Here is a 22,379-nt window from a genome sequence, read left to right on the forward strand (position 1 = left end):
ACTCCCCCTGGTTGTCTTATGACAGATGCAACATCCTTTTTTTTCGGGGAGAAGGGAGAGAAGTCCTACTGTGGGTTCCTTGACTAAAAAGTCCCCATCTGCTCTGAGCCCGTTCTCTCTAGTTGGTTAGACTTTCCTCTAGAATCTTCTATCCTGCACCCCTCACCTCATCCACCCCCCACTTCCACTGGCCAATGGTTACCTTGATTAGACCCCATAATCTCCTAAGAGCGTGGGTCAGCTGTTTTGTTTTGAATATATTTTTATTGATTTCAGAGAGGAAGGGAGAGGGGGAGAGAGAAACATCACTGATGAGAGAGAATCATTGGTCAGCTGCCTCCTACACGCCCCCCCCCCCCCCCCCGCCACTGTGGATCGAGTCTGAAACCCGGGCCTGTGCCCTGACCGGGAATTGAACCATGACCTCCTGGTTCCTAGGTTGACGCTCAACCACTGAGCCACACTGGCTGGGCTGGAGGTCAGCGGTTCTGTGTAAAGAGAGTAAATATTTCCAGCTTGCGGCCACAGGGCCTCTGTTCAGTGACTCAACTTTGTCCTTGCAGCCCAGAAGCAGCCCCAGACAACACGCGTGAGTATGGCTGCGCGCCAACAAAACTTTATTTACCGACACTGAAACTGGAGTTTACACAACTTTCACAAAATACTACTCTTCTCATTCTTATTCAACCATTTCAAAAGGGAAACCCCACTGTTATCTTGCAGGCTGTACATAAACAGATGCGGACTGGGCTCAGCCACAGGCTGCTGTTTGGAAAACACTGTGCTGAGAGTCCCCCGGGGCCAGACAGCGTTTGGGAAAGAGTTTCCACTCAATCAACATTGGTTCGGCCCGCCGGCGTGGCTCAGAGTTTGAATGTGGACCTGTGAACCAGGAGGTCACAGTTCGATTCCCGGCCAGGGCACAGGCCCGGGTTGTGGCGGGTTGTGGGCTCGGGTGATCCCCAGTGGGGTGTGCAGGAGGCAGCCGATCAATGTATCTCTCTCTCTCTCCCGCTTCCTCTCTGAAATCTATAAAAATATTTTAAATAAATAAAATAAATATTGGTTCGTCAACTGATAATAAGCACTGCATTCTCGTACATGTAAGAAAATCTAGCCAGGAAGAAACCCAGGGAAGGGGCACGCGGGGGCACGGTGCAGGGGGTGGGCGCTGGCCCGCCGCAGCGCTGGGCTGCTATGTCACGTGGGTCTGTCGCTTCTGGGCTGCCTTCTCATCGCGGGGAGAAAAGGGCTGGGCGATCTTCATGGTTTGTTAGGCTCCGTGGCACCAGGCGCAGAGGCAGCATCTGGATTATTAATGTCTTACCACGTATTAGATTTTGGCTTCCTGGCCCCAACTTTAGGAAAAATGTGAAATACTTTACACTTCTCTCTGTCTCAAAGCAACTGACTACAAGCTAGCTGAAGGTGAGCTCTGGCCTTTGATCTTCAGTTCATTTTTCTTAAAGGGGCCGGCTGCCCCCACGGGCAAAGGCTGCACAGCTGTCCTCGGTGACAATGGGCATCTTGCGTTAAACCAACAGCAGAAGCAAGACACAAGACGCCTTCGACATGGGGGGACCTCAGAAACATGATGCTGAGCGGCAGAAGCCCGACACCAAAGGCCACATGTCCCGGGGTCCCATTGATGGAAACGGGAACAGACAAACCCACAGAGACGGGCAGACTGCTGGTTGCCAGGGGCTGGGGCGGGGGTGACTACCAATGGGCACAGGGCTTCCTTTTGGAGTGAGGGAAATGTTCTGGAACTAGATGGGGGGGGGGGGGGGGGCAAAACACTGTGACTGCATTAAATGTCACAGAATCGTTCATGCTAAAATGACCTATTATTACGTGAATTTTACCTCAAAAAACACATTTTTAAAAAGAATAGTGGTAGATCTGTGTATTCTTTTTTTAAATTGACACATAGCACTGTATTAGTTTCAGGTGCACAACATGATTTGATATATGCATATATTGCCAAACGATCACCCCATGTAAGTTCATTAACATCCATCACCACAGAGGAGCAAACGTTCTTTTCTTGTGACGAGAACTTTAAAATTTTACTTTATTAGAATCTTTCAAATACGCTGAGTGGCCAGAGGAGGATGATCTCTGAACACATAATAATCTGGCCACTCAGTGTATATCCTATAGAATAAAAGGCTCATATGCAAATTGTCCCCTCGACCAGGAGTTTGACCAGCAGGCAGGCCGGCCAACCGCCCACGTCCCCTCCCCCTGGCCAGGGTGGCCAGACCCCAACCATGCACGCATTCATACACCGGGCCTCTAATACACACACACACACACACACACACACACACACACACACACACATACACATACACACACACACACACACACACACACACACTGGCCCCTCAGTGTATACACTATAGCACTCTTAACTGTAGTCACCATGCTGCAGCCCTGTGTATTCTGATGGCGGAGATGGCACCTAGGCATATTAAGTGCAAGTGGCAAGTCGCAGAGAAAAAATTGATAGTATAGTCCCATTCAGACAAAATCCCCAAACCAAGCCTGGCTGTGTGCACATACAGCTCGGGAGAGGTGGCGAGGCGGGACTGGGACACAGCCATCGGCATGTGTGGTGTCATCCGCATATGGCAAGAATGCCTCCACGGGGCCTGGTGCAACGGAAACAACATCCGGGCCCCTGTGGGCCTGAGCATTCGAGGCCACCCACCGTCACTTCCACGCACATCTGTGCAGCACCCACCGAGGACTGAGTGGGGTCAGCGGGAGACGAGCACAGCTGGCTGCAGAGAAAAACTCAACCAAGCAGCAACTCGGTCGCCATGATGCTCATTACTAAGTGTTCTGCTGCTTTGGCTGCATCTATTGGCTGACTGGTCACACGATGTCACATTAAACTTCATAAATGAGTACAACACGCTTCATAGGGGCCTACTGTTAGGACAGCATCACCCCCTCTTTAAAAACCTCAATGTTCGCCTGGCCACGGTGGGTCAGTGGCTGAGCATCGACCTATGAACCAGGTCACAGTTAAATTCCTGGTCAGGGCGCATGCCCAGGTTGTGGTCTCGATCCCCAGCGAGGGGTGTGCAGGAGGCAGCTGATCAATGATTCTCTCTCATCATTGATGTTTCCACCCCTTTCTCCCTCCCCCTCCCTCTTTGAAATCAATAAAAATATCTTAAGACAAAAAGAAATGTCCATTTTCTCTTAGAAGTAGGCCAGTGTGCGCCCAGGGTATTCTGGGACAGAAGGACAATGGGAGGAGGGAGTGAATCCGGGCACTGCAGCCAGGCCCCTCCTGGAGGTGGGAGCCCGGCAGGCCAGCTGGACAGGACCCCAGCCTGGTCCCTGACCTACACGCAAGGTCTGCCGGCCACCCTGGGCCAGCCCTCCCCCTCCCCAACCCCAAACCCTCAGGGCTTCCCTCACACACGCCCACCTGTCCCAGTGGAGCTGCCGCTGGAACATTAGCAAGACCCAGGGGCAAAGGGGCAAGAGAGATTTTCCAAAAAAGACAATGTTACAACTTTGAAATTCCAAATCCACAAAGTAACCACCTAAGATCAACATTGTTACCGGTATTGGGCTGTGACATCCCCATTAGCAATACTGTATACTCAAGGTGCAAGTTAGGGAGCAGACACTTGCCAGAGAAATTTACACGAAAGTATCAGAGTTAGATGAAGGAAGAAGGGGCAGGGGGAGGAGAAGGAGGAAGAGGAGGAGGAGGAGGAGGAGAAGGAGGGAAAGGAGAAGTGGGGGGAGGAGGAGGGGGGAAGGAGAGGGGGAAGGAGAGGGGGGAGGAGGAGAAGAGGGAGGAGGGCGAGGAGGAAGGGCTCTTAAATTCGCATGTATAACGCCACCCTGTTCACCTATGCTGATTTTCTTCATTCAATTCTTCGAAAAGTTCATATGTTCATATGATTCACACAAAAAAAAAACACAAAAAGAAAAACAAATCTACTGCCCACCCCTGACCCCATCCCCACCATCCCACAGGCATCCCCCAAGCAGGCACACCAGCGATCAAACCTGAACACGACAGCATCCCTCCCTCCTCAGGCTCCTTCGGCACCTGCACCTGCCGTGCCGGGGGCTTCCCGTCTGGCCTCCAGACCAGCGACCTCCCGACCCGGCTGCGAGGCGGCCCCCATGCAAGCACTGGAGCTGCCCGGTGCAGGGGCTGCGGGGCATGGCCCAGCCTCTGCACTGCCCGCCCCCCCGGACCTTCCCCACGGCCCACACCGGCCGCTTCCTATGGGAAGACAGCGAATCTGCGAGAGGTTAGGGGGAGGCCCAGGTCGATCAATGACAGCCCGACCCTGAAGCAGGTCTGCCCATGCCCCCAGGACAAGGGCACCTTCTCCTTGAAAAATAAACAAATGATCGTCTTGGGCCAATGTGCAGAGAGAAATTAATAAACTCATAAAGTCTCTCCATTTCAAGATTTCCAACTGCAATTGTGCTCAGCGCCAGCACCTCCGATATCACTTTTCCACTCGCCCTGGCACAAAATGGCTGTGACTCTTGGCTCCAGGCTGCGGTCCCGGGAGCCTCCGGCCAGGTCCGCTGCCCGGCCCTCGGGAGGCCGCTCTGGCTACCGAGGAGCCGCAGCCGGCAGCGGGAGCGGGCAGACAGACACCGCTGGCCATGGCCAGCCCGGACCTCGTTTTTTTTCCATCGAGTACACGAGGTCATGTTTATAGTCTGACACTGTAAACATATGAATGGTCATTTCTCTGCGAGTAAAACAGTTGGGAGTTGACATAATGGAATCCAAGACATAGCTATTTCCTGTATTCTGCGGGGAACGCCCCGGCCGGGAGGGCACCTCGGGGCGGCTCCCACAGGAGCCGGGCCGCGCGGGGGAGCCGTGTTTGGCCGGGAAGAGAAACGGAGGCGATCCGTGCTGCCACACGGATAAAGCCCGACAACATCAGGCTCGGGGAGATAAGCAGACACCGGCCGCGGGCTGAATGCTCCGTTTGGACAGGACACCCAGCGGCGGCATGTGGAGGGGGCAGAGCACAGATCACTGGTGGCCAGAGGCGGAGAGAGATGGGCAGCGCCTGGTCCTGGGCACAGAGTTTCTCCTGGGGATGATACAAACGTTCTAGAACTAGAGAGTGATGAGGGTTGCACAACCGGGCAATATACTAAAAACCAGCAAATTGTATGCTTGAAAATGGGGCATTTTATGATACATGGATTGTATCTCAATTGTTGTAACCGGGGGTGATGTTCAGGGCAAATCCAGTCCACCCACACGCTCGGGGCTCCCCACACTGGAGTCAGCGCCTTCCCACAAACAGAGCTCCGAGTGGCACAAAGAATCCGTCTCCCACAATGGCTGCCCGGGTCCTGCCGGGGCTGCACGTGGCCTTGGCCCGGCCCCATCCCCGGGCCGCACTGAGGCCAGCGCACAGGAGTCCCTGGGAAGACCTTTGGCCCCGCTCGAGGCCCACCCAGCGAACTGCAGGGCTCTGTGCCCTTGGGGGTGGCCCAGCAGATCCCGTCCTCCTTCCCTCTCTCCCTCAGCTCCCTGAGCTTCACGGAAATAAAAAAAATAAAAATAAAAAGGTGGGGGGGGCCTTTGCCTGGGCGGCATGGCAACCTATGAGCCAGGAGGTGGCTGGTTCGATTCCTGGTCAGGGCACATGCCTGGGTGATGGGTCTCTCTCTCTCTCTCTCTCTCTCTCTCTCTCTCTCTCTCTCTCTCTCTCTTTCTCTCTGGCGATGGCACTGCTCCACAGCAGCCTCTCAGACCCCCGCCCTGCCCTTGCAGAGCTTCTGAGCAAAAGCAGAAGCGAGCTTCGTCCACAGGGAATCGGAATGTCTGGGGGCATCTCAGGCAGACCGACACCCCCGCCCGCCCGCCCGTCCCCCCACCACTCAGAAGGCCAAGCCAGCTCTCTCCGTTGCTGCAGAACACGAAGTGCTCACAGATTCCTTTACTTCTGTTCCACCGTGTGTGTGTGTACACTTGGCATTCAGTAACCACCTATCAGCTGAGGATATTCTAGACACTGAAGCATACGCTCGTACTAAAATATATCCCAAAGTCTCATATGCTGTTAGTACTGTTTGTTATGGTATAGTAAATTCAGGGTTTGTCATATAAATATGTTTAACATCCTTTTATTTTTTATTGAATTCAGAGAGGAAGAGAGAGGCAGAGATAGAAACATCAATGATAATAATCATTGACCAGCTACCTCCCGCACACCCCTCACTGGGGATAGAGTCTGAAATCCAGGCATGTCCAGGAATGGAACTGTGACCTCCCGGTTCATAGGGCCACAAACAACCACTGAGCCACACTGGCCAGGCTAACATCCATTCTTCGTGGGAACACAGACATCAGGCCTCTGTGGTCTTCCCCTCTGTATATAACAGCTCAGTGACTGTCAGTCTGCTTGAAACCGATTCAGCGCCTAAGCATGAGTTATTGTAACCATTAGACAAAAGCAGTTCCAGCTGGGACCAGTTTGGCTCAGTGGATAGAGCGTCGGCCTGCGGAATGAAAGGTCCCGGGTTCGATTCCGGTCAAGGGCATGTACATTGGTTGCGGGTGCATCCCCAGTAGGGGGTGTGCAAGAGGCAGCTGATCGATGATTCTCTCTCATCGATGTTTCTAACTCTCTATCCCTCTCTCTTTCTCTCTGTGAAAAATCAATAAAATATATATATTAAAAAAAAAAAAAAAAAAGCAGTTCCAGGTCCTCAACCAGGCCATGCTGCCCTGCCACCCCCCACCCCCACCCCCACTCCAGGGGGCACGTCGCAATGTCTGAAGACACTTTTGGTCGCAGTGACTTGCAGGTGTGCTCCTGGCGTCTTTGACTAGAGACCACTGGTGCTGGTGACCATCAGACACCCCACAGAGCAGCCCCCCAGCAAAGAAGGAGCCCCGCTCCAGAGGAGCACCTACCCCAGCTGGCTCTGCAAGGACACTGCCCATCAGCAACACAGTAAGGTGAGCACATGTGGTCTGATGCCAAGGTATTCTAGAAGCTTTTCTAAGGAACCAAGTCCCTGCGTACTCACAATCACCAGCAGCAGCCGAAACAGCGAGGGCGTGTGAGTGGGGTCCATGGGGGGGGGGGGGGCAGGTGGACCCCTGGTGAGTCTCGGGCGTCCTAAGGTCAGCCAGATTCCTCCATCCCCTCCCGATCTCACCTACCTGAACCCAAGCATCGCTAACTGCTGGCCCTTCTCGCTCCCCTCACACCTCCTCTGCCATACCCCTGCCCGGTCTAGGCCTAGGGCCTGGCGCTCTAGCTCAGCCCATCACTGTCTGTGAAACCCGCTGAGGTTCCCAACTGGCCTCTTCTCCAGGAGATCCGCCCGCCCGCCGACCCTATGTGGCAAGCCACCACATCCGACCTGGTGTCTAACGTGGGCAAGACTCCGGCTCAGTCCACAGCAATAAGGACCGCTAGGGGGTGGTCAGGAGAAAATGGGCACCAAATGCTTAGTGTGATGCCACCTGAGCCTGCAATAAACGCCGGCTCCTGGGCTGTTATCACAGACGCCACGCTGGGCAGCCCCCACGCTCACTCGGTGCTTTAGTGTCCTACTGCTGCTGTGCACAAACTGCTCAAACCAGGCGGCTCCAAACACCACCAAGGCGCTCTGGCCGGTGTGGCCAAGTGGCGAGAGCATCGGCCCACGCAGGGAAGAGTCTCGGGTTCAATGCCTGGCCAAGGGCACAGACCTGGGTTTCAGGTTCTCTCCACGCCCCGGGTTGGGCGCATGGAGACAACCAGTCCTTGTGTCTCTCTCACACAGATGTTTGTCTCCCCTCCCCTCCCCTCCTTCCTCTCCCACTCTCTCTGGAAAGCAATGGAAAAATATCCTCAGGTGAGGATTAACAAAACAAAGCACAAAAACACACCCAAATGCATTGTCTCTCAGCTCTGGAGGTCAGAAGTGCATGATCCGTGCATTCGGCCAAAATCGAGGTGTCAGCAGGGCTGTGTGCCATCCCCGCTCTCCGGAAAACCTAGCTCCTGGCCTCTTCCGGCTGCCGGCGCAGGGCTGGAGTCTTGTTTGTGCCCAGGGCCCTGGGGTATTTATAATATCACTGGAGGGTCTTATAAAATCATCAACTTAAAGTGAGCCTGCTCTAGTTGGTCAGACATTCAATTAGCTCGCCCCTAAGGCCTTGGCAGGGCCAGACCACGTGATCTCTCAGGCCCCATGCGGGCTGCGGGCCGCACGTTCCCCACCGTGCTAGAAGCTGCCTGCATGATGGGCCCGTGACCACATGACTCGTGACATCTGCTTCTGCTGCCACGTCCTTTCCTGCCTGAGCCTCCTGTTTCCCTCTTGCAAAGACCCTTGTGATTGCACTGGGCCCACCAGCTAATCCGGGATAATCACCTCATCTCAAAATTCGGAATTTAACCCCACCTACAAAGGTTATTAGCCACAGAAGGCAACTTACTAATAGGTTTCGGAGACGAGGGCATGGGCGTCTCTGGGGGGTCATTGTTCTACCTACCACAGGGAGGGGGTCAGGATCAGTCAGCAATGGGTGCCCGACAGAAATAACCAGTGGGTACCACACAGAGCAAGGGGCACAGACCCAGCCATGGGAGGGCTGGAGTCTGGAGTTGGGCAGATGCTGCCCCTCACTGGGTCTGGGAATCAAGGTTACCCAGGCACCCGCCCTTGGCCTAGTTTCATCACCTGCCCACCTACACCTGTGCGGCCTTCGTGGGCTCTCAGTGAAAGCATCCAGGCAAATGCCCAGAGCACTTGGCTCACAGTACGCACTCCACATACATCTGCCTTAACCACAGACCCAAGGATGTCAGCGAAGAGAACCAGCAGGCAGCAACAGCGGGGTGAGGCCTCGGGGGGAGGAAAGGAATACACAAGCGCACGGTAAGCCCCATGGAGGTAGGGGCCAGGCTGCTGGTGCTCACCACTGCAGGCCCGGACCCTGGAGGAGTGCCCGAGACTAGGAGGCTGTGCAACAGCGGACAGATGGGTACATGGATGGATGGATGGATGGATGGAGTAGGGATTGGGGATGGATGGATGGATGGATGGATGGACGGAATAAGGATCGGGCAGCTGGGTGGCACAGTGGAAAGAGCACTGGCTCCTGGTCAGAAGTTCAAGTCCATGTCCCTCCAACTCCCAGAAGGACGCACACCTTGACTGTGGCCCTCACGTGCTAAATGAGAAGTTCGAACAGGACAGTCCTAGCTCCTCCGACCCCGACGCTGAGAGTCAGGGGTCCTCAAACTTTTTAAAGTGGGGGCCAGATCACGGTCCCTCAGAGAGCTGGAGGGCCGGACTATATGAACTACTAATTCCTACTGTAACACCTCGGCTGCGCTCACTGCCCAAAAAACCTGGCGGGCCGGATCAGACTCCTCTGCGGGCCACATGTGGCCCGCGGGCCGTAGTTTGAAGACCCCTGGGACTCTAAGTTATGTGTGGTCTTGCCTGAGTCTTCCCTCCCCTACCGACTCTGGGTCAAACTGTCCGATTCCCTCATTTACTCCGAGCACGTCCAGCACTTCCTCATCTCCAGGGCTTTCCCCGCGTTCCCCCTTTCCTCCCTAGCGCTGAGAAAGCCCCCAAACCCTCAGCCCAGAAGCTAACGGGTGAGAGTAAAGACCACCCCAGGCTCCAGTGAGTCCTCCCTCCTTTTCCTGGAAGCCATCGCCAGCTGCCAATAGTATCTGGTAACCACCATTGTCTTCGTTTCACACATCTGTCTGTCTGTCCCAGACAACCGTCCCCATCTACCGACCTCGCACATAGGAGGCCAAGAATCTCCGTAAGAGTTCTCCATGTCACTGGACTTACAGGGGAGCAACTGAGCGCAGGAGATGCAGCGCTGCTTTATCCCATCAGATTCATTATCTCACTTCTCGGAAAGGCAGCCAGCCTGAGCAGGACTGGGCTGGACGCGGCCCCCGGGCTCCCCAGCTGACCTTTCACTGTCACTTGGCCCAGGGCTCCTGAGGCAGAGCGGAGACGGTGGAGCACACTGCTTCCACTTCCAGAATCAGAGTGAAAGGGACGAAAAGGAAACTTAAGAGATTTCCAAACATCCGGGAGCTATTTTTGAAAATGAATGACTTTTCCATTCACTTAAAAAAAAAAAAAAAAAAAAAAAAGGGAAGGAAAGAAAAAGAAAGATATTAGCCCCAAGAATAGACCAAGAAGTAGTTGTTGATCATTTAAATGGAAGAACATTCCTGCAGGAGGCCACCGCTATGTCCTTAACATCAAGACACTCCCCCACGTGCGTGCACACACTACCTAGAAATGAAAAATGGAGGAATCAGGACTTGTTTATCAGAAAGTTTCTAGAACACCAAAATAGACTGTGGGATAAATATAGTAAGCGTCCTATTAATTAATACTAAATGAGCGTTCCAAGAAGGTAGCAATCAGTGATGTCACCTGGCTCCGTTCTGCGGGGCTCCAACCTGGCAAACTCCCTACATGGATTGTTCGCTCCTTAAAGCGACAGCCTGCCCCAAGGACTTACTATAGCCCCGGAATTCTTCCATGCAGTGCAGCCGCACCCGTCCCGTGAACACAGGGTCCCTAAAAGTGTTTGTGACGCCGTCATCTGGGCCTTACACCATCATCGAGGTCATTTACACTGTTTGGGTCGCCAACGTGCCACGGGTCACCATGCTTCAGCTGCTCCAGGCTGGCACTGCCAGGAGTGGATGTGAAACCGCGCCGGAGCGCACGGCCCCTGCAATGGCACCCCGGCTCCCCTATAGGACAGATCAACATGGCCCCTCAGGGACACACGTATGGACGTACAGCTGTCGAGGGCACTGGGTTTTCCAAAGGAAGCCAAAAGGTTCTCCCCTCATTTTCCACCTAAATGGGAAATACCTTTTTATACAGTGGTGACTGCGCTCTGAGCTCATATATGTTAGAATCCCACAAAAGACTCACCCACAGGAACTACCCGCCACAGAAATGATGAACTAACTCTATGTTTTTAAAGAAAGTTTTTTGGTATGATTCCAATAGCTCTGCAAAGTATCCTCCCAGTGCTGACCTGCAGAGACGGTGCGTTTAAACCTAAGGGGGTTCCGAAGCAAACCAAAGCGCTCTGCTTGGGAAGGGCGGCCATGTTTGCAGCCACATCTGTAAAGACGTTCCCTGAGGCTGTAGCCTCTTTGTTGTGACTTGAAAAAGAAAGCAGAGCCTCAGTAATTCACCGGCATGCCCTGAGCCCGCAACAGCAAGTGCTGTGAAACACAACAATAAGTGGAATGAACAGAAAACTCTAGAAGGGCCCTCGGGTACTTCACTTACAACAGTATACATTTTTAAACATATTTTATTGACTTTTTACAGAAAGGAAGGGGGAGGGATAGAGAGTTAGAAACTTCGGTCAGCTGCCTCCTGCACACCCCCTACTGGGGATGTGTCTGCAACCAAGGTACATGCCCTTGTCCGGAATCGAACCCCGGACCCTTCAGTCCACAGGCCGATGCTCTATTCACTGAGCCAAGCTGGTTAGGGCCAACAGTATATTTATACTATTGCAGTTCGTGCTAAATTACTTGACATATGAAATGTTTTAAGTCAGCAACAATGTGCGCCTCACCTACTACATCGAAATTCCTCCCTGATTTCGATTTCATTTTTCATTTTCTTGAAAAACCTGTCAACTTGCCTCTCTCTCTCTCCTGCCAGTTCTGTCTTTGGAAGCTGTTTGGGGAAAGTCCTCAGTTCTTGAACACCGTTTTCTGATCACATGAATCAAAGGCCACTCAAGGGGGGTTCTAACTGCATAAGGAGAAAATGTGCTCCCACACGGTTTTTCCATATCATAAAGCAAGTCGGACTTTACAGGACAACCGGTCGCCTATAAAAAACCGGCAGGGCTCTGTTTTGAAAGAAGAAGAAGAATGACTATTACACCATTTACACCCTTCAGAGACTCCCCTTCACTGTTTGCGGCTTGCCCAACATTCCATACATATTTCGGGCAAGGTATTATGGGAGCTGCAGCCCAAGCTGTCCCCTGCTGAATTTTCACTCGCTATAAAAACAATGTCTCATAAACGTATACACATGTTTTTACTTTACCAAAAATGTAAAGTATCCACTGGTGTTCACTCAGACGACACTCTGGGCATCAGAAAGCAGGCTTTTGAAAATGTCTGCAAGGGGAGGGGGTCATTGAGTAGCACAGGTTTCTGGGGGAGAAAGCAGGCAGCGTGCACGAGCGCAGAGCTCATTGCCGGAGGGTCTGCTCACCCCTGTGCTGGGTCCCTCCACACACAAGGCAATGCTTCAGCGTATGCTTTTCCCCCTGAACCCCCACTCCAGTGGAACCACCCCTGTTTTATATTACCCTCATAAAACGCGCCTCAGCCTTTGCTAAGCAAAACGCTCCTCTTAATTGGTTCATTTTCCAGTTGTTTGGGTTTTTAACACACACACAGCAGAAAAGGGCACCGCATTCCAAGCAGTTCTAGCAATTCCAGAACCATCCGAGGCTGGATCAGACAGCTGTGGCCCTGGCCTCCGGTTAAAATTATAATATGATCTCACCTGATTTTCAAAATAACTAAGCATCCTTTTAACCCATACAGCCGTGCTAGCCCTGACTGCGTTTCTGAGTCCCGGGTTTGCAGTGCTCAGGGCACCACGTCGCTTCTGCTTAGTGGGGCTTTGTTTTGCTTTTCCCTGTCTGAACCCAGAAAAACGCTTCCAACAATAATTCTAGCAGCTTCCCTCCCGCGGGTCTCTCTGGCAGCGCCAGGGCCAGGGGCGCTGGGCAGGTAGGCGGAAGCGGGCGCGATGTCACACCACGCTCGGCCTTTTCAAGTCTCCAAGTCACCGGGAAGCCCGGAGTGTTTCCTCTGGCGCTGGGGCCGGGGCCGAATTTGCTCCAGACAGGACAAGATATCAGATAACCGGGGGAACACTCGGGTCCACCAGCATTCCCGAGCCCACGAAAACTGCATCTCAGCAAAAGCAGCCGAGCCATTGAAAGGGTTCAAGAAAAGCTCCATTCCCCGCGCTTAATTACATGCAAGAATTCGTGTCTGACTCCATACGGCTGATTTGCATGAATAATAAGACAACCTGGTGCCCTATTCACTGCTCGCACAAAGGGGGGACCTCAAATTCAGCCCTTGTTTTCCGTTTCTCCCCAAAGCATCTGGGTCTAATCAGCCTCCCTCTGGCCGCGCACACAAGGCTGTTTCCATCGGGACTCTCACTCGGGGTTTGAGGCGCTGCGGAGTCACTACCCACCGCGGCTGGGAAGAGGCTCCCGCAGCTCCCCGCGATCTGGGAGCCCTGAGGTGTCCCCCCTGGCGGCGCTCCCTGCATGGAACCCGGGCTGAGCCGCCAGACGGAGCCGCACCGGCGAGCGGGGCGCGAGTCCGTGCTCCAAGGTGACAGCTCCGCGGCCGCCGCGGGCCGGGGTGCTCCCGGGGCCGAAGCGGGGCGGTGGGCCGCAGAGGCCCGGCGGGACTGGGCGAGGCGGCGGCGGAAAGAGGAAAAGAGGGCCATCCGTCAGCCCCGGGAGAGGAAATTCCCGGCGCCCAGCTCCCCGGCGCCGGTCCCGGGTGACGTGGGGGAACCCGGTCGGTGCGTCCGCCGCGGCGGGGGCCGGAGGAGGCCGAGGCCGGGAGAGGAGGCGCCTCGATCCTCGGCCCGGGCCCCGGGGATGGGGACACGGGGCGCCCTGCTCATCGCCCGACCCGGAGACCTCCCGGGGCCCCCGAACCTGTGTGTGAGCCCCAGGAGTGGGGCGTCCGGGCGCTGCCCGGGCCCCGCGCCGACGCCCTTACCGGTCCCGGGGGTCGATCCACGACGTCTGGCGCGTGTTGTGGTCGATGTAGAAGACGCGGCCGTCGTAGTCGCGCGCCTCCTCCCAGCCGGCGGGCAGCGGCAGCTCGGCGCTCTCGCGGGCCCGCAGCGGCGCGGGGGGCGCGGGGGGCGCGGCGGGCGCGGGCGGCTCCCGCGGGGTCTGCACGGACGGCGGCTCCCGCGGGGCCTCGCGCGCCTGGCCCCGCCGCCGCCGGCGCCCGCCGCTCAGCCAGGGCATGACGGCGCGGGCCCCGCCGCCCGGCCGCCCCGCGCGCGACGCCTCCTCCGCCAGCACTACGGCCCGCGGCCCGAGGAGCGGGGGCGGCCGCGGGGAGCCGCCCGCCGCGCCCGGTGCATCCTCCGCCGGGCGCCCGAGCCCCGGCGCCCGCCCGCCGCCCGCTGGTCCGGCGCGGGGCCGCGCGCGCAGCCAGCCGGCTGTGTCCGGGTCGTGCGAGTCGCTGTCGCGCGTCGGGTCACAGCCCCGGAGCGGCGGCCACCCCCGCTGCGGGTGACTCCTCAGTTCCCGCGGCGCGCCCGGCCATCTTCGTTCCGCAGCGCGGCCCGGCCGGGAGGGGCGGGGCGTCAGCAGGCCACGCCCCCGGCCCGCCCCCGGGCCCGCCCCCTCGCGCTCCGTTCCCAGGCCCGCTGCAGCGCCTTCCATCTCCGCCGGCTGTTCCGCCTCTGGTCTCCCTCGGGGCCGCTCTGCGAGCCGCTCCGCTCCTCTACCCTCAGCCCCCACCCGGTGCGCAGCTTCTCCTCCTCCGACCCGGCCGGCGGCTCTTTTTCCCCCCCATCCATAACACTCCTCCCCCCGGGCCCGCGCTCCTCCCTCTCCCCTCCCGCTCTCCTCCCGCTCCACCACCTCCTCACGGGGGCCAGGATGGGCGCCACCGCGTCCGTCCGCCCCCGGGCCGCCGCCGAGGGGAAGGGGGGCCTCAGAACGGCGCCCCACCCGGGCTGCAGGCGGGCCTGTCTAGGCTGACTCCTTGGGGCCCAGACAATTCCCAGGGGGACAGGGCGGTCACCTGACTTCACCCAGTCCCCGGGGCCTGGGGCCTCCCCTCTGCCTTTTTGGGGTTCGGGGGAGCTGTACCCCGGGTCTCCCTAATCGCAAGGTGGTCTCGAGAAAGAGGGAGCTGGGAGCTGGAGGAGGAACCCGAGGCCCGGCCCTCCTGGGTGGCAGGAGCTGGGCAGGTGGCCACTTGGTGGCCTCGGAGAGCCCTGGAGCGCTGGTCCGGAATCTGCCCTGAGCTGCCCTGAGCGTTTCTGTCCCTGCGGCTGGAGGATCCCATAGTCTGAGCGCAGAACCAAGTGGGCTGGGGAGCGAGCCACTTCCACCCCGAAAACACGAGCCCTCACTGACCATGTATGTCCCACTCACAGCTCTAGCGGGGAGAACTGAAGTCCAAAGTTGGGGTTCTCTCTGACACCAAAGCCCCTCAGCCAGTTAGTACTGCAGATCCCTGGCCCAAGACTTAATGTCAGGAAAATATCAGCGAGGTTCTAAAACCCTATTAACAGTGATGCAAAGCTCCCCAGGAAAACCCTCCACACGGCGGTGTGGCTCAGGGGCTGAGTGTCCACCCGGGAACCAGGAGGTCACGATCCGATTCCCAGGGCACGTGCAAGAGGCCCCCAATCCACCATTCCCTCTCATCGTTGATGTTTCTCTCTCCCTCTCCCTCCCTCTCTGAAATCAATAAAAACGTATTTTTCAAAACCCTAAGAGGGATTCACATGGAGATACACAGGACTAGAGGGAACCGGTCCAAAATGCTCGCAGCCATTTATTTGCATTCCTTTTAGGGGGAGGGTTTTGTTTTTTTTTTAAGTCATTTACCTTCCAAACTGTTTGTAAAATGATCATATCGCTCTCGGAAGGGGAAAGTTGTTTGTAAAAAGAAGACCGCGAAGGCATGGACACTGCTGGTGGGGACACATCCAAGGAAGGCCTCTCTCCCTCCTCCCCCAACACCGCCCAGCTCCCCGCTGCCCCGCGGCCGTCCGCTGCGTGTTTTACCAGGAAATGCTATAACCAGTGAAACCTGCGCACTTATGCCCTGCCGCAGCGGCCTGGGGGGAGCATCTGAAGAGCAAATACTTCGCGATTTTCAGTTGCAGGGAGAGCCCCGTGCAGAGCGCCCCGCTCTGACACCTCCCCCCCCCCATGGGCATGATTTATGGCCGAAAGGACTGCCACTGCCTTGTTCCCCCTCTCCCTGCCCCCCACACACAGACACACACCTTACCACCCTACATGGCCTGGCTAGAGCTGCGCCCTGGCCCTCCCAGGCGGTATATCAGCTCACAGTGTCACAAATCTGGGCGCTCCCGCTGGAAACGGCCCTGGATGGGGCCGCCGCGTGTTGGAGGCCAGCCAGCCTCTGCGGGGGGAGGCGGAGAGAAAGAACGTCCCGCTCAGGGGGGCAGAAGGAAGGACACGGGGGGGGGGGGGGGGAAGTAGCCATAAAGAGGAAGGGGTTGGGGTTGCTCCGAGGGGGACAGGTGTGAGGACGCACTGCAGACCTACTACGTGCAGGCATCCATCGTGCCGGTGGTGAGGTGCTGCAGAGAACAGGACAGTCTGTGCCCGCCCCACCGCCTGGGTCTGCCGCTGGACAAAGAAACAGGCACTGAGGACTGCGGCTTGGCTACCAATCCGAGGCTCTGGAGGCCTTGGGAGACCTAGAGGACGCCTTCTTGGATGAGGAAACTGAGGCTCTGGGCTTGGGATTCCCGAGTCCAGAGCCCGAATTCCTGGCTCCTGGAGCTGCTGTCATCAAACCCTCGCTGATTTGCATAACAGATGCGGCGCCCCACCCAGCTCTCCTCCCCGGCCGCAGCCTTTGGGAGGCTGGGCCTGGGCTGACAGGCTCTCAGGGACCCGGTCTGCACCTGGACAGCCCAGCCCCCCTGCCTCGGTGGACCCCCAATACTGCACCTCACACTCTAGATCTCCCCTGGCCGCCCTGGCTTTGCCAGCTCCTCCCTGCCCCAGCAGGCCTCTCCCCTCCATCAGCTGGCACCCGGTTCACTCACTCACTGGCATGAGAACCCCCTCCGCTTCCAGGAGGCCTGGCCTGAGAGAGCGGGCTGCCTCCCTGGCACTTAGCAAATATGAACGGTTTGATCATCATAACAACAAACCCCGCATCTCCAGCGGCATTTTGCACAGGAATAGAGAGCCCTGCGATGAGACAGCAGCCGGAGGGGGAGGGGGGCCCTCATGCAGCTCTCTCCGCAGCCCAGGGCCTCTGGGACTCCGCTGCGTGAAGGAGGCCCCGCGCATCCGCCTCCTAAGTGAGCCGGCTTGCAAGAGGCCAGAACGTGGGGAGACCGAGGCCTGCCCGTCCCACCATCCGTCCTTCGGACTTGGAATGTTGGTCCAGGCCGCCGCTGGTGACCCCTAAAGACCCGTGCGGGGGGGGGGGTGCAAGAGAAGTCGGTGGGGGGGGGGGACTCCCCAGCTCTGCCCCAGAGAGGGAGTGCGTGTGCGTGTATTGTCAGGGAGAAGAAGGCCGTCTTTCTTGCAGGCAGCGGGGCTTTCCATGTTGCACGGTGAGCACATGCGCACACAAAGCGCTGGGGAAGGACTCCGGTCTTAGCCGAGCGCACAAGCATGCATTCTTTATGGCCCCCGCTAGAACCGGCCTGGCCGGCAACAAAAGTGCAAACACTGCAGACCTCTGCTCCCGCCCGGACCCCTCTCCTCCCGCCCGGACCCCTCTCCTCCCGCCCGGACCCCCCTCCTCCCGCCCGGACCCCCCTCCTCCGCCCGGACCCCCCTCCTCCGCCTGGACCCCTCTGCTCCCGCCCGGACCCCTCTCCTCCGCCCGGACCCCTCTCCTCCGCCCGGACCCCTCTCCTCCGCCCGGGCCGCTGATGGAACCGCTGATGGAAACGGCGCAGGGGAAGCCCACTCGGGCCCCCGGTAATCGAGACGCAAATAATTGTCCTCCGCCCGGACCCTCCGGGAACCCCCTCGCGGAATATTTTCTTTAAGATGCTTGTGAGGGAGTCAGTCCAACTCCCTCCCCGCATGCCAGACCGGCGCGGAGCCTGAAGAATTTTACTCTCAATTAGATTCGGCCTGCGCTCCCGCCCCTCTTCCCAAAGGGGAGCCTTTGTTTCCAGGAGGAAGGTAGGAGCTGCAGGCACGCACATTCGGTGCTTGAGAGGCTCCGGGGGAAGGGTGGGGGGTGGGGGTGGAGGGGTGGGGGGTGGCGATCAGCGCTGTGAAACGGCCTCAGCGTCTGGGAGGGGAGGGATAAACACCACGGACAGGTCGCGCTCACTCGTGTAAACAATCGCGTGTTCTAGGAAGTGACACATCGGGTGATTCCGCACAACGTGCTAAGAGGGAAACGGAAACGGGCCGATTGGGTCCGAAGAAACGGCTCATTGTTTGGCATTCTTCAGATGCTGGGCTCATGACTCGGTTCTGGGCGCTCTGCACACGGTATTTGAATCATGCAAATCCCCAGCTTGGGAGGAGCTCAGATGTGGTGCTGGCTCCTCCCCGCCAGGCGGGTTTGGGGACTGGGAAGAGAGGCACCCGAGATCCCCAAGCCCACACCTCGCCCCGGCTCAGAAGGAGCCTTCGCTTCACGCCTTTGCCTCTTGAGCTTGGCGCTTATCGGCTTGTGATGGGCAAAAGCTGTGTGTAGATGTGGTGTGCAGAGGGGGCTGGACTTCCTTGATTTGCGGCTGCGGCCCATCCTGGGTGCCGGTGGAGTGTTTTGTCCTTTGCTAATGCCCGCTGGGCACAGACGCAGGGCACTGGGGCAGAGTCCTGGGCTGGGCCAGGCAGCTGCACTGGGTCCGTGTCCGTGCCCCAGCCTGCGCTGTGTCTGTCGGCTTCTCCGAGCAAAGCGATGTCCTTGGGGTCAGGTCAAGGCCATCCCGTTGTACGCGGACTCCGTTTGCACCTGGGCTACTCAAATTCAGGTTTAAAAAAATGTTAGAGCAATCTCCCTCCCAAACTTAGACCGCTCACCACTTCCTTCCTCCCCGTCTGCGCTCCCACAGCTACATCTCTACTCCTTTCCCTTCCCGCCGTGGCCCCCCCCCCCCAACACACACACACACACACACACACACACACACAATGCTGCGAGCCAGTGGGAAACGGGTCCCAGGCCAAGCTCCGTTTCGGGAAGACGCAGCTGCCATGAGCCAGCCTACCGCACCGCACTGCCTCCGGCCGGCCCCTCTCCTGCGTGGGGCTCTGACTCTGGTCCCCTGTGTGTTTGCAAAAACAGATTCTCAAGCTGCAGGCCTCTGCTTGCAAGCCAAGCGGAGCAGCTTGGAAGTCTCGGGCCCACAGAGCCGAGCGGAGGATTGAGCAGACAGAGCTGAGCGGTCTCCGGGTCATTAACATTTTGTTTCATTGGATGACACTCGCGTTATAAATGGGTCTCTTCTGGAGCATGAGCGGAACCGTTCTGGAACACGTGTAACCTCGCTGGATCCTGGAGCAACAGCCCGGACGGAGGTCATATATCAGCGCCCGTCAGGCGGAGCGGCCTGGCCCCCAGGGACACCTGGCAGGCAGGTCTGGAGACATTGTCAGTGTCAGACCGGACAGAGGGATCTGCTGGCACCCACCACTCGGTCATCCCATCGGGCCTCCGTATGGTTAGGGTTCTCCAGAGAAACAGAGGCAACAGGGCCTGTGTGTGTGTGTGTGTGTGTGTGTGTGCATGTGTGAATGTGTGCGTGCGTGTGTGTGTGTGTGTTCATCATAAGGAATTTGCCCACGTGATCCTGGAGGCTGACAAGCCCCAAGACCTGCAGTCAGCAAACCGGAGGCCCCAGACAGCCAGTGGTGTAGCTCCAGCCCAAGGCCAGGAGGCTCAGACCCAGGGGGAGCGGATGCCTCAGTTCAAGTCCAAAGACGGAGAAGCCAATAGCCAGGCCTGGTAGCCAAGCAGTGGCAGCTCGCCCTTGTCGGTGGGCGAGGGGATGTTTCTGTTTGAATCAGACCTTCCACTGATCAGAGGCCCACCCACCTCTGCTGTCCTTAGGCTGCTGGTCCGGAGGCTGGCCACCCAGGAATGCCCTCAAAGAAGTGCCCAGAGCCGCCTGTGGCCCAGTGTCTGGGCCCTCCACAGCCGGGCCAGGGTGACCCAGGAATTACCCGGCTCACCTCCGACTCCATCACCAGCTGCTCTGTTTCTCGGCCTTGTCCCGCTCACAGCACGGTGCCGGTCTAGCAGCAGGGGCGTGGGGGGGGGGGTCACTCACTGACAGGCCCGGCCCAGCCCCATGCCTTTGGGAAGCGCCGTCTTATACACGGAGGGCTGGGGGCATATAAGAAAAGAGGTTTGACAAGATTGATTCAAAGAGCCATCTGGTAGGGTTCTCGCTACTCAGCCTCAAAATCAGGGGAGCGTATTTTTCAGCTAACAGGTGCCAAGCCCTGCCCCGACACAGCCAATGCCCATACTCGCCCCGCATTAGCACATTAAGAGCCTAGATCTGCCCGCAACCGAGGCACATGTACCCGACTGGAATCGAACCTGGGACCCTTGAGTGGGGAGTGTGCAGGAGGCAGCTGGTCGATGTTTCTCTCTAATCGATGTTTCTAGCTCTCTGTCCCTCTCTCTTCCTCTCTGTAAAAAATCAATAAAATATATACCGTATTTTCCGGCGTATAAGACTACCCCCTAATTTTACAGTTAAAACATAGGCCTATATTTGCTGTATAAGACTGCCCCCCACTTCCGAGGCAACACCAGTTCTTTTTTTAATAGACCGCCTCTCTGACTCTGGCCAATCTGAGCAGGCTTTTTACTAGACCACAGTGTCGTCTTATATGCCAGAAAATATGGTATTTAAAGAAGAAGAAGAAGAGGAGGAGGAGGAGGAGGAGGAGGAGAAGGAGGAGACAGAAGAAGAAGAAGAAGAAGAAGAAGAACAAGAACAAGAACAAGAACAAGAACAAGAAGAACAAGAACAAGAACAAGAAGAACAAGAACAAGAAGAACAAGAACAAGAACAAAGAGCCTAGATCTGGCGCTGGCCAGCCGGGCTCAGTTGGTTGGGCATCATCCGGTTGCTGGCGGATTTCCAGTCGGGGCACATGCCCAGGGTTTGGAGCTGGATGCTGGTGGGAGGCGTCAGGAAGCGGCCGATCGATGTTTCCCTCTCACCTCAGTGTTTCTCTCTCTCCATCTCACTCCTCCTCTCTCTGAAAATTGATAAAAAACAAATACATAAAGAAAACAAAGGGAAGAAGCTAACTGCTGCCTTAGAGAGAGAGAGAGAGAGAGAGAGAGAGAAAGAGAGAGAGCAAGCGCCAGCCTGGATCTGTTTGCCACTCGGCTTTAGGCCGAGTGTCCATGACGTTCAGCCAGGCCCACCTGGCACAGAGGCAGAAACTGGCAGGGCCAGCCTGGACCAAGCACGATAGAAGCAACGCTGGATTCTCACCTGACGTCCCTGGTGTCCCCATCGGGACCAGCTGCATAGTTTGGGGTCTACGTGTAGTCCGTCCAGGTTGCTTGCACAGCATACCACACACATGGGGTGGCTTACCAACAACGGATTTATTTCTGTAGTCCTGGAGGCAGGAAGGCCAAGATCAAGGTGCCAGCATGGCCGGCTGAGGACCCTCTTCTGGCTCGCATGGTGGAAGGGGCCAGGGAGCCGTGGGAGGTCCTTTTAAAAGAATAGTGATTGGCCCTGGCTGGTGTGGCTCAGTAGACAGAGCATCGGCCTGCGGACTGAAGGGTTCCAGGTTTGATTCTGGTCAAGAGCACCTGCCTGGGTTGTGGCTCGATCCCCAGGGGGGGGGGGAAGGGCAGGAGGCAGCCAATCCATGATTCTCTCTCATCATGGATGTTTCTCTTTCTCTCCATCGCCCTTCCTCTCGGAAATCAATAAAAATATAATTTTACAAAATAAAGGAACGTTGATCGCATTCACGAGGCCCCATCATCAGACCCTAAGCACCTGCTCAAGGCCCCACCACAGAGCAAAAGCAGGGCTGGGGGTGGGGGCAGAACCTGTGTGGAATTTGGAACATCCCGAAGCGTACGTGATCCTTATCCCAAGACGTACGTGCCGCTGCTGCACCCGCCGGGAGAGACAAGCCCGCACGAAGTCCCTCTGAGGAAGAAAACAGCCCGGCTCTGAGGCAACTCTGCCCTGAGACCCAAACCCAATCTCATCAAAGCATCTAGAGAGATTCCACGGATTCCAGAGGCCTTATACGCAGATAAAAGGCTATCTTGGATTCGTGGAGTGCAAAGGTCTTCGGAGCTAGAGGGAAAGTACACAGTTTGAGAACCACAGAAATACAAAACTCCCAGCGAGGGGCCTGGGTACACAGAAGGATCGATAATGCGTGCAGCTTCCACCTCCCGGGAGCGGAGCACCGGACGCGGCAATCATTAATAGGCTCAAGTGGTCCATTAGGGTCACTGACAAAGAATCCAGCCGGGGGCCGGCCCGGGCCAGCATGCGTGTGCAGGCCGGTCACGGGATGGTGACCGCCTTCGCACGGGGGGCGGAGGAGAAGCACAGGAGCCGGGCAGGCT

At 57.0% G+C, this 22,379-nt stretch overlaps 1 protein-coding gene across 7 annotated transcripts in view; it reads right to left on the reverse strand.

Annotated features, from left to right (window-relative positions):
* WWC3 (WWC family member 3) overlaps positions 1-14,583 on the reverse strand; it is a 105,968-nt gene extending 91,385 nt beyond the window's left edge. For 2 of the 7 annotated variants that reach the window (XM_084870008.1, XM_084870007.1), the window contains exon 1: positions 13,818-14,583. In XM_084870008.1, the coding sequence (XP_084726134.1) occupies positions 13,818-14,497 (680 nt within the window). In that variant the 5' untranslated portion in view covers positions 14,498-14,583. The remainder of the gene's footprint in view (positions 1-13,817) is intronic. The other 5 variants (XM_084870009.1, XM_084870010.1, XM_084870013.1 and 2 more) reach the window with 3 other exon arrangements.
* Positions 14,584-22,379: the final 7,796 nt, after the last annotated feature.

Source organism: Pipistrellus hanaki, assembly GCF_964339955.1.
Source record: "Pipistrellus hanaki genome assembly, chromosome: X".
NCBI lineage: Eukaryota > Metazoa > Chordata > Mammalia > Chiroptera > Vespertilionidae > Pipistrellus > Pipistrellus hanaki.